Here is a 12,819-nt window from a genome sequence, read left to right on the forward strand (position 1 = left end):
AGTATGCTTTTTAGATGCTGTGGTTTTTTTAAATGTAATTTACATTTTTGAATGATACTAAACATTTTTTAATTGAGCAAACATTTTTTTTCAAATTGTGTGTGTGTGTGTGTGTGTGTGTGTGTGTGTGTGTGTATTACTATTCATCACCCAAGATGCAGATAAGTTATTCTTCACCTGAGGTAATCTTACGATAGCTTCCTAAATAAATAACATTTAGAATATAAATAGGTACATGCATATTGTTTCAATATGTAAAATTTGGTATAAAAAAACAAGAATATAGGTTATAAGATCAGAAAAATCACATTTTATGTATGTTTTACACTATGTTTTTACATTCGTAATTTTACGTAACATAAAATATTTTTTACGGCGAGTACATATTTTGTTACGTTCTCTTTTTATGTATGAAAATAAGACAAAATTTAAGAAACGTAAAAATACGGTGCATTGACAAAATAGAAAGAGGGTGAAGAATAACTATTCCTCACCCAGGGTGACGAATAGCGCGACACATATGCATGTTTATCTATACACCCGTATCTAGACAAATCTAAGACAAACTTTTAGGACGAGTATATGTATATGTATCTGAAATATTTTACAATATTTCTTTTGAAAATATGAACTGAGAGAGTTCGTACCGTGCACGGATTACAGGGCCTATTCCAAAGACACTCCCAGTTCTCCAAGACAGCGCCGGTTACGTATCTGAAGCGGACTCGAGGGCCTATTCCTACAACAACTCCCCCAGTTATCCTCTCTCCAAGACAGGGCCCGTATGCCACGGACGACGGTACGTATCTGAAGCGGAGTTCTAGTCCCGATCCATCTCTTCCTCCCTTTCTCGGCCAATCGGTCATATGTATATATACTTTGCCAAACCCGTCAGTTCCGATTGCAAAACCTCCCCAAAACCATCTACTAGTAGGTCTTCCAAATCTCGCATCTCCAATCCAATGACGGAAGCCCCAAGAGATGATCCCTTCTCGTCGGGCTTCCGACACGTCGACACCGACGCCGCGCAACCACACGTCGAGAAATACCTCTTGCCGTTGAAGAAGAGGGCGGCGACCACGAGCGACGGTGGCGACCGCAGCAGCGCCGACGGTCCGTTCGTGGTCCCACCGAAGAAGAGACGGGTGGTGGATACCGGGGGCGAGGGCACCAGCACCCACGTGCACGCGATCCCGGTTCAGAGCCGGCCCAGGCGAGTGGCGGCGTGCAACGTTGCGTACGTGAGCATGGAGGAGGAAGCCGGGACGCCGGCGACCGGGGCGGCGGGATCGAAGAAGAATAGGAATAGGAACAGGAACATGAATAGCAGCAGTAGAAAGAAGGGACCGCGGGCGGCACGGGGCGCCGCCCCGCTGGTCAACAGGCCGCTGCACCTTAGCGTGGAGCAGCAGCAGCACCTCAAGACGCTGGGAGCCACGGCCCCGCAGTTCGTCTTCATGAAGACCCTCCAGAAGAGCGACGTGGAGCCCAACCAGAACCGGCTGCTCTTCTCGTGCAAGCGCGAGTTCATCCAGGCCCACCCCATCACCTGGCTCCTGGCCGAGGAGGAGACGTACTTCGTGCAAGAATGGGGCGACGGGCTGAGCGTGAGCGCCATGGACGACCGCGACAAGCAGTTCAACTTCAAGCTCAAGTACCTCGACTCCAACGGCGGGTACCGCTTCATCGGCCCCGGCTGGAAGGACTTCGTGGCCGAGAACAAGTTGCTGGAGCCGGTGAGCGACGGCCTTCATTTTGTCATCGAGCTGTGGGCGTTTCGGTCGCCGTTGTTGCCCGCGCAGCCCGAGGGTCCCGACGTCGAGGGTCTGGACGGCCACCCTGACGGCACCCTCGGGTTTCTCTTCCGAGTGTATCACGACGAGAGCAGGGACGTCCACCGCGGCGGCGAGGAAGAAAGGCGGCCGGTCCAGAAGACGAAGAGGCAGGCACCGGCCAAGGCGGTGCCATCGAAGAAGCTTGCGGGTGCCGGTGCGCATGCGAGTCAGGGCCAAGCCGTGGCGCGGGACGTGACGAGGGCTGAGATAGTCGAGGCGGTTGGGGAGGAAACGGCGGATGCGTTGTTCGGGCTGTTGATGCTAAGGTCCAGTGGCCCCGTTCCAATGCTTCCCTTTGAAAATGCATCGCCTCTTCAGATTTGCTAGGAGAAGAATTTGTGATTGCCACAGATTCAAAGCAAGTTGCAACGGATACCCAGAAGGGAGGCAGCGGGTTGCATGGTCAAATTATTGCTGAAATCAAATTGAGAGCTTTGAACTTTAATTGTATTTTATTTTTGTGGGTCGGGCATCGAATAGCAAAGCCCATTTGCTGCCCAAATTTTCTCCTTCATTAGGTCAGGAGCGTCACATTTGGTTAGGCCAACCATAATTTTTTCTGTGCCTCAAACATTGTGAACTTTGAGTAATAAACTCTAGGGATTTCTCAAAAGGAAAGAGACAAAAATTTGACGCATAGCATTCAGACCGTATCGCAGACTCCCCAAAACTTTGGGTCCTAAATTTTTACATTGTGAATAATCATTAATTTATGTAGCTATTCTCCATCTAAAAGAAGAGTTAATCTCCATATTTGTTGTGTCCTTGTTTTCCGTACAACAATACAACATCCGAGCGTAGCTTCGACTAGATCGCTTTCTTTCCGTTCCTTAATTTCCTGAGCGTAGCTTTCTTTAATTCGATCAAAGAAACTTAACTCATAGATGCGAGAGTTAGAATGAGTGCATGCCAAAAGAAAAATGAACTGGGCTCCCTGCTGACCCAGCGTCAAGTTTTTTTTTTTTTGCCCGTTGAACCCCATGTCTATTGGACTCTCATCTCCGTCCTTGTGAGTCTCTACAAACGTGTTTGATTGCTAGCATCATTTTTTTTTCTTTTTTTTAAGGGCAAAAAGAGAGCTCATTCATTCATAATACGAGTACAATCATACTCAATACATGAAGTATATCTAGTGGCACATTCTTCGGCAGAAAAAAATCCCCATGAATTCTAGCATGAGCAGCCAACTCATGTGCAGCCACATTACACTACTCTCTTTTAATTTTCCTCACCTCAAATAGAATGAAGTCACGCATCAGGTTTTTAGCCTCTTCATACTTATCCCACCACTTGGCTTTGTTCCTTTCTTCAGTGTTCATAGCATTTACAACAACATCACAGTCAGACTCAACATACACCTGACCCTTGTAAACATTTCTCAAACACTTGAGTCCAATCACAAGGGCACTTGCCTCTGCTTCCTCTGCATCTTCACATGCCTGAAGATGACAGCCTACAGAAAATACTGTTAGAATATAGGTGTTGTAATCTTAACCTCCTTCCTTCTCTTGTATTCTACTCAAACTCCTCTTGTATAACCTTGTACGCCAAGCCAAGGGCTGCGGCCATATCAATATAAAGACCACGCGGCTCCCTCGATGGAGTAGGAACGCTTGATATCTTTCATGGTAATCAGAGCCACCTCTTCTCATACATCTAGCCACAAACCTGTCGGGAACGTAGTAATTTCAAAAAATTCCTACGCACACGCAAGATCATGGTGATGCATAGCAACGAGGGGGGAGAGTGTTGTCTACATACCCTCGTAGACCGAAAGCGGAAGCGTTAGAACAACGCGGTTGATGTAGTTGTACGTCTTCACGGCCCGACAGATCAAGCACCGAAACTACGACACCTCCGAGTTCTAGCACACGTTCAGCTCGATGACGTCCCTCGAACTCCGATCCAGCCGAGTGTCGAGGGAGAGTTCCGTCAGCACGACGGCGTGGTGACGATGATGATGTTCTACCGACGCAGGGCTTCGCCTAAGCACCGCTATGATATTATCGAGGTGGATTATGGTGGAGGGGGGCACCGCACACGGCTAAGAGATCAATGATCAATTGTTCTTGTGCCTAGAGGTGCCCCCCTGCCCCCGTATATAAAGGAGCCAGGGGAAGGGGGTCGGCCGACCAGGAGGGGTGCGCCAGGAGGAGTCCTCCTCCCACCGGGAGTAGGACTCCCCCCTTCCTTGTTGGAGTAGGAGAGAAGGAAAGAGGAGGAGAGGATGAAGGAAAAAGGGGATGCGCCCCTTGTCCAATTCGGACCAGAGGGGGGGGGGCGCACGCCTCCTTCCTTTTGGCCTCTCTCCTTTATTCCCGTATGGCCCAATAAGGCCCACATACTCCCCGGCGAATTCCCGTAACTCTTCGGTACTCCGAAAAATACCCGAATCACTCGGAACCTTTCTGAAGTCCGAATATAGTCGTCCAATATATCGATCTTTACGTCTCGACCATTTCGACACTCCTCGTCATGTCCCCGATCTCATCCGGGACTCCGAACTCCTTCGGTACATCAAAACTCATAAACTCGTAATATAACTGTCATCAAAACCTTAAGCGTGCGGATCCTATGGGTTCGAGAACGATGTAGACATGACCGAAACACGTTTCCGGTCAATAACCAATAGCAGAACCTAGATGCTCATATTGGCTTCCACATATTCTATGAAGATCTTTATCAGTCAAACCGCATAACAAAATACGTTGTTCCCTTTGTCATCGATATGTTACTTGCCCGAGATTCGATCGTCGGTATCTCAATACCTAGTTCAATCTCGTTACCGTCAAGTCTCTTTACTTATTCCGTAATGCATCATTCCGTAACTAACTCATTAGCTACATTGCTTGCAAGGCTTATAGTGATGTGCATTACCGAGAGGGCCCAGAGATACCTCTTCGACAATCGGAGTGACAAATCCTAATCTCGAAATACGCCAATCCAACATGTACCTTCGGAGACACCTGTAGAGCTCCTTTATAATCACCCAGTTACGTTGTGACGTTTGGTAGCACACAAATTGTTCTTCCGGTAAACGGGAGTTGCATAATCTCATAGTCATAGGAACATGTATAAGTCATGAAGAAAGCAGTAGCAACATACTAAACGATCAAGTGCTAAGCTAACAGAATGGGTCAAGTCAATCACATCATTCTCCTAATGATGTGATCCCGTTAATCAAATAACAACTCATGTCTATGGTTAGGAAACTTGACCATCTTTGATTAACGAGCTAGTCAAGTAGAGGCATACTAGTGACATTATGTTTGTCTATGTATTCACACATGTATTATGTTTCCGATTAATACAATTCTAGAATGAATAGTAAACATTTATCATGAAATAAGGAAATAAATAATAACTTTATTATTGCCTCTAGGGCATATTTCCTTCAAAACCAAAACCCTAGAAACCACATATCATCGTCTCCATGGCTTCTTTCGCCCGCGTCTCCCTCAACCTTGGATCGCCGCCGTCTGAGAAGCTCGCAAGAGGTAATTTTATCCTCTGGAAGACGCAGGTCCTCCCAGCCCTGCGAGGCGCACAGGTGACGGGGCTCTTGGACAACACCGACGCTGCTCCGCCCAGGATGGTGGACCAGGATGGTGGAGATCACGAAGGCGAACAAGACCACGGCCCTAGAGCCGAACCCCTTATACGGACCCTGGATCGCCATAGACCAACAGGTTCTATCATACCTTCTCAATTCCATGTCTCCAGAAATTCTTGCACAAGTCATTGGGAAAGATTCCACCTTTGAGCTCTGGACGATGGTGACAAATTTCTTCGCCTCACAATCTCAGTCTCGGATTACTAATCTGAGAATCGCCATAACCAATACCAAGAAGGGCACCATGTCAAGCTCGGCGTATATGGCGAAGATGAAAAGTCTTGGGGATGAACTAGCTGCTGCCGGCCGTCCCGTATCGAATCCGGAGATGGTGGACTATATCCTGGCCGGACTGGACCGTGACTACGACTCCATGGTCGCGGCGACCGGCGCTGTCAAAAACACCATCACAACTGACGAACTCTTTGCTCAGATCTCTGCCTTTGATCAAAGGATGGAGATGCTAGGTGACTCATCTTCAGGAGGGTTCCATTCATCCTCTAATGCAGTCTATAGAGGCCGTGGCCAGTCCCGCAGCAGATATCGTGGGCGCGGAGGAAGGGTGCGTGGCCATGGTGATCGTGGTGACCGCGGTGACCGTCAGTCCTCTTCCTCCAATGGAGGCGGCAGATTCAGAGGCCGCCCTCGGCAGCAGCAACAACAACAGGTTCGTGAGCAACAGCATGACTATCCAGAGTGTCAGATATGCTACAAACACCATCCAGGAGGTGCACGAGTTTGCTGGTGGCATTATGAAGAAAACGACCAAGAAGAAAAGGAGGTGCATGCAGTCTCCTACGGCGTGGACACCAACTGGTACGCCGACAGTGCAGCAACAAACCACATCACAAGTGAACTTGACAAGTTGACAATGTGGGAGAAGTACAATGGAGGCGACCAAATTCGCACGGCAAGCGGTTCTGGTATGGATATCACACACATTGGCAGTTCAATTGTTAAAAACCCCGTGAAAAATTTACACTTGACCAATGTCTTGCATGTTCCTCAAACATTTAAAAATCTTGTTTCCATTCATCGATTCACTCTTGATAACAATGTTCTTATTGAATTCTATCCTTATTTTTTCTTGGTTAAGGACTTGAGAACAAGGAGAGTCATTCTTAGAGGACGGTGCGTGGGAGGCCTCTACCCACTCATATAATCATCATCATCATCTTCATGGTCCAATAAACAAGCAAATATTGTCACCAAGCTATCTACATCAAGGTGGCATAGTCGTTTAGGTAATCCATCTTCAGTCATAGTTAGATATGTTCTTAGCAAAAATAAACTCTCTTATGAGCCTAGTGTTGAGTCAGTTTGTGATGCATGTCAACAAGCAAAAATTCATCAGTTACCTTACCCAATTTCTACTAGTGTGTCTACTGCCCCTTTACAACTTATCTTTTCAGATGTATGGGGGCCAGCTCCTATTTCAGTTGGTAGATTTTCCTATTATGTAAGTTTTATTGATGACTATAGTAAATTTACTTGGATTTACCTATTGAAAAAACGATCTGATGTATTCCAAGTTTTCCTCAATTTCCAAAATCTTATTGAACGCAAACTGAATTCTAAAATCATTGCTATGCAAAGTGACTGGGGTGGTGAGTATGAAAAACTAAATTCTTTCTTTCAAAAGCTTGGCATATCACACCATGTCTCTTGTCCTCATGCTCACCAACAAAACGGATCCACTGAAAGAAAGCACCGTCACATAGTTGATATGGGGCTTGCATTGCTAGCAAATGCTTCCATGCCACTTAAATTTTGGGATGAAGCATTCCTAACTGCCACATATCTTATCAACTTGCTTCCATGTAAAGTCATCAAATTTGAAACACCCATTACACAACTTCTTGGTGTCACACCCAACTACACATCTCTTCGTATTTTTGGTTGTGCCTGCTGGCCCAATCTTAGGATCTACAACACACGCAAACTCGCTTTTCGCTCAAAACGGTGTGTCTTTTTAGGCTATAGCCCCATGCATAAAGGGGTCAAGTGCCTTCATGTTCCTACTGGTCGGGTCTATATATCCAGAGATGTTGTATTTGATGAGTCCGTGTTTCCCTTTGCATCACTTCATCCTAATGCCGGTGCACTTCTCCGCAAGGAAATTCTTCTTCTACCTTCACATCTTCGGTCTTTTGATCATGGGGGTGACAATTGTACTAACCAATGTGATGTTATTCCTGCTGGTACTGGTCTTTCTCTTATGCCTGTGCAGATCCTTGGAGAAAACGGTGCTCAAAATGACCAAAATTTTGAAAATATGGCTGCTTTTGACCCAATATTGCATGCCGAGGAAGAAGATGAACCTGGCACAGATGACGAAGGAGATCCGGTGGCGCCCGCCACCCCTACACGTGCGCAGTCCTCGGATCATGCAAGCGCATCCGCCTCGGATCACGCTCCTGTTGGCTCCAGTCCTGGATCCAGGGAGGGCCACTCCCGCGCGGCCGCGTCAGCTTCAGGCGGGACCGGCGGCGGGCCGAATCCCCCTCGCACCATGCGCCAGCATCAGGCGGGACCAGATCCCTCTCGCACCACGCGCGCATCCAGTCGCGGTCGGGTGGCGGATCTTCTGCGTCGGGTCGGACAGGCGACGCCCATGTGCCCGCGGGAGGGGCAGCCACACCAGCAGGCACATGATCCCCTACGCACATGACGACAAATCAGCCCACTGCATCAGCAGATTCTCCTTGATCCTCTGTGGCGAGTATACCGGCAGTCCAGCCAGAGGTTTCTTCACGTGTTATGACCCGGCTATATAAAGGTATACGGAATCCTAAAATTAGGAAAGATGGAACTATACCATATGGAATGTTGTGTATTTCAGGAGAACCAACGTCGTTGAACAATGCACTTGATGATCCTAAATGGAAGAAGGCAATGGATGAGGAGTATTATGCACTCATGAGGAATAAAACTTGGCATCTTGTACTAAATCAGAGAGGTAAAATATCATTGATTGCAAATGGGTGTATAGAATTAAAAAGAAAGCAGATGGCTCCATTGGCAGATATATGGCACATCTAGTTGCAAAGGGTTTTAAGCAACGTTATGGAATTAACTATGAGGACACCTTTAGTCCCGTTGTGAAAGCTGCAACTATCAGACTTGTGTTAGCTATTGTTGTATCCAGAGGATGGAGTCTAAGGCAGCTAGATGTACAGAACGCGTTTATGCATGGTGTTCTAGAAGAGGAAGTGTTTATGAGACAACCACCTGGGTATGAGAGTAAGAAATTGCCACATTATGTCTGCAAGCTTGATAAGGCACTCTATGGTTTAAAGCAAGCACCCAGAGCATGGTATTCCAGATTGGTCTCACAGTTAAAATATCTTGGCTTCATTGCCTCCAAGGCTGACACATCCTTGTTTATTTATAACAAGGCAGAAGTAGTCATTTTTGTGCTTATATATGTTGATGATATGATAGTTGCAAGTGTTGGAAATATTCCCTAGAGGCAATAATAAAATGATTATTATTATATTTCCTTGTTCATGATAATTGTCTATTATTCATGCTATAATTGTGTTATCCGGAAATCATAATGCATGTGTGAATACATAGACCACAACATGTCCCTAGTGAGCCTCTAGTTGACTAGCTCGTTGATCAACAGATAGTCATGGTTTCCTGACTATGGACATTGGATGTCATTGATAACGGGATCACATCATTAGGAAAATGATGTGATGGACAAGACCCAATCCTAAGCATAGCACAAGATCGTGTAGTTCGTTTGCTAGAGCTTTTCTAATGTCAAGTATCATTTCCTTAGACCATGAGATCGTGTAACTCCCGGATACCGTAGGAGTGCTTTGGGTGTACCAAACGTCACAACGTAACTGGGTGGCTATAAAGGTATACTACAGGTATCTCCGAAAGTGTCTGTTGGGTTGACACGGATCGAGACTAAGATTTGTCACTCCGTATGACGGAGAGGTATCTCTGGGCCCACTCGGTAATGCATCATCATAATGAGCTCAATGTGACCAAGTGGTTGGTCACGGGATCATGCATTACGTGGCAAGTAAAGTGACTTGCCGGTAACGAGATTGAACGAGGTATTGGGATACCGACGATCGAATCTTGGGCAAGTAACGTACTGATTGACAAAGGGAATTGTATACGGGATTACTTGAATCCTCGACATCGTGGTTCATCCGATGAGATCATCGTGGAACATGTGGGAGCCAACATGGGTATCCAGATCCCGCTGTTGGTTATTGGCCGGAGAGCTGTCTCGGTCATGTCTGCATGATTCCCGAACCCGTAGGGACTACACACTTAAGGTTCGATGATGCTAGGGTTATTAGGAAGACTTGTAAGTGATTACCGAATGTTGTTCGGAGTCCCGGATGAGATCCCGGACGTCACGAGGAGTTCCAGAATAGTTCGGAGGTGAAGATTTATATGTGGGAAGTTGTCATACAGTCACCGGAAAAGTTCGGGGGCTTATCGGTATTGTACCGGGGCCACCGAAGGGGTTCCGGGGGACCACTGGGAGGAGCCACCTCTCTCGGAGGGCCTCATGGGATGTAGTGGGCAGGGAACCAGCCCCTAGAGGGTTGGGCGCACCCCCTGGGCCCATGCGCCTAGGGTTTGGGGGGACCCTAGAGGGGGCGCCCCCCTTGCTTGGGGGGCAAGCCCCCTCCCCTTGGCCGCCGCCCCCCTCTAGATCTCATATAGAGGGGGACGGCCCCCTTCCCCCTTCCCCTATACATAGAGGGGCAAGGGGAGGTCTGCACACCACATCCAAGGCGCAACCCCTCCCCTCCCCAACACCTCTCCTCCTCCGTTAAGAGCTTGGCGAAGCCTTGCCGGAGTACTGCCTCTCCACCACCACCACGCCGTCGTGCTGCTGCTGGAGCTCTCTTCCTCAACCTCTCCCTCCTCCTTGCTGGAGCAAGGTGCGGGAGACGTCTCTGCTCCGTAGGTGTGTTGAACGCGGAGGTGCCGTCCGTTCGGCACTAGGATCTTCGGTGATTTGGATCACGACGAGTACGACTCCATCAACCCCGTTCTCTTAAACACTTCCGCTCGCAATCTACAAGGGTATGTAGATGCACTCCTATCTCTCTTCTTGCTAGATGACTCCATAGATTGATTTTGGTGATGCGTAGAATTTTTTTTATTTTCTGCAACGATCCCTAACAGCAAGTTCTTCACAAAATGCTACTAATGCTCTTTTGCATGATTTGAGCTCAGAGTTTGCCTTGAAGGACCTAGGTGATTTGCATTTCTTCCTAGGTATTGAAGTCAAGAAAACTCAAGATGGCATTGTGTTAAATCAGGAAAAATATATTATTGAGCTTCTGTCTCGCATGGGGATGAAAAATTGTAAGCCAATGCCTACACCTTTATCCTCCTCAGAAAATCTCTCAGCATATGAGGGTGAGCCACTTCAAGAGGAGGAGAGTACAAGGTACAGGAGTACGATGGGAGCACTACAATATCTAACTCTCACACGTCCAGATATCTCATTTGCTGTTAACAAGGTTTGTCAATATCTTCATGCACCTACTTCTGCACATTGGTCAGCTATCAAGAGGATTGTAAGATATGTGAAACATACTATGGAAATAGGACTTCATTTCAAATGGTCTACTTCCCCTCTTGTGAGTGCATTCTCTAATGCTGACTGGGCAGGATGTAGTGATGACAGAAGATCAACTAGAGGTTTTGCAGTGTTCTTTGGATCTAATCTTATCTCCTAGAGTGCTAGAAAGCAAGCTACTGTATCACGGTTAAGTACAGAAGCTGAATACAAGTCTTTGGCTAATGCAACTACTGAAATCATTTGGGTTGAATCACTTCTTGAGGAATTGGGGATCAAGAAGAATCGTATCTCATGTTTATGGTGTGATAATTTGGGAGCAACATATGTGTCTACAAATCCAGTGTTTCATGCCAGGACAAAGCACATAGAAATTGATTTTCACTTTGTGCGAGAAAGAGTTGCAGCAAAGAAACTTGAGATTCGGTTTATTCCTTCCAAGGATCAAGTGGCCGATGGTTTTACAAAAGCACTACCAGCAAGACCATTTGAAGAATTCAAGAGTAATCTTAACTTAGGTTAGTTGATATTAAGGGAGTATGTTAGAATATAGGTGTTGTAATCTCAACCTCCTTCCTTCTCTTGTATTCTACTCAAACTCCTCTTGTATAACCTTGTAGCCAAGCCAAGGGCTGCGGCCATATCAATATAAACACCATACAACTCCCTCAGTGGAGTAGGAACACTTGATATCTTTCAAATACCACCGATCCCGCGCTATCGCGAGCGACCGCCCCTGCCCACGCCGAGCCCAAAACTGAAACAAAAGAAGCATCAACGTTCAGTTTAATGCAAGCTCCTTGGGGTTTGGACCAGTGATATTTTGGCTGTATATTCCTATCTGGTGACGACTTTATCTCAGTAACCTGCAAGAGTTTTTTTTCCTTTGATATCACATTCAACTAGGGCTTCAGACTTCAACGTTTCCCAGTAATTCTTTAGGAAAAGGACCGAGTCCGAGATCCTTGCTTCCCCTTTATTATGTACAATATCCTCCCTAAGATGCCATGACCACCAGAGAACCAGTAGCAGTTTTTCTCGCATGTGTCCAGAGCATTGGCTTAAAGCATTTAACAGCCAATCCGGATTAGGTTCAGCAAGTACTGGTTCTTTTGGTAATGCCCAAAGTTCTCTTATCTTTTCTCTAAGAGCTCTAGCCTTGGTGCAGTTCACAATAGCATGGTGAGCATCCTCTTTCTATATGCCACATATATTACATATTCCATCAATTTCCAGGGTCCTCCTTCTTTTGTTTTCCTTTGTGGGAAGTGAATCTGTGGCAATTCTCCAGGAAACAATACGAACTTTGTGAGGGACCTGAGCTTTCTAGATTAAATTCCATAGATTTTTCCTTCCAGTATTGATGCTACGAGACGATCCAGCTGTTTCTTCCCGTTGCTTAAAATTCATACCCAACCTATAAGCACTTCTTACCATGAAGATGCCATTTTTCTCATAGTTCCAAGCTAGATGGTCTTGAGTCTCATTGAGAGGAATCTTTATCTTGCATATTTCCTCAGCGTCAAAATTATGGAATAACTTGTGGATAAGGGAAATATTCCACTCCCTTGCTTGTGGCAACATGAGCTAATTAACCCATCTGATTCGGCTCCAGGTCTTAAGAGATAGAACCTTGAGTCCAGATTGCCTTGGTATCCAATTATCCCTAAGTATTTGGATACTATTCCCATTTCCAACTCTACAAACAACACCTTTCTTCAAGAGTTCTAGGCCAAATTCAATCCCTCTCCACACAGGTGACGCATCGGACACGAAGACCATGTCCAGCAGATTGCCATTCG

General features: G+C 46.4%; 1 protein-coding gene across 1 annotated transcript; it reads left to right on the plus strand.

The window, feature by feature from the left end:
- The first annotated feature begins 962 nt into the window (after positions 1-962).
- On the plus strand, positions 963-2,162 carry LOC119310320. The gene has a single exon (XM_037586111.1). The coding sequence runs from the start codon at positions 963-965 to the stop codon at positions 2,160-2,162; it is 1,200 nt and encodes a 399-aa protein (XP_037442008.1).
- Positions 2,163-12,819: the final 10,657 nt, after the last annotated feature.

This window comes from Triticum dicoccoides, chromosome 5B (genome assembly GCF_002162155.2).
Source record: "Triticum dicoccoides isolate Atlit2015 ecotype Zavitan chromosome 5B, WEW_v2.0, whole genome shotgun sequence".
NCBI lineage: Eukaryota > Viridiplantae > Streptophyta > Magnoliopsida > Poales > Poaceae > Triticum > Triticum dicoccoides.

Bases quoted from the DNA above. Each gene is read 5' to 3' on its own strand.
- LOC119310320 (XM_037586111.1), top strand. From the start codon at position 963: ATGACGGAAGCCCCAAGAGATGATCCCTTCTCGTCGGGCTTCCGACAC.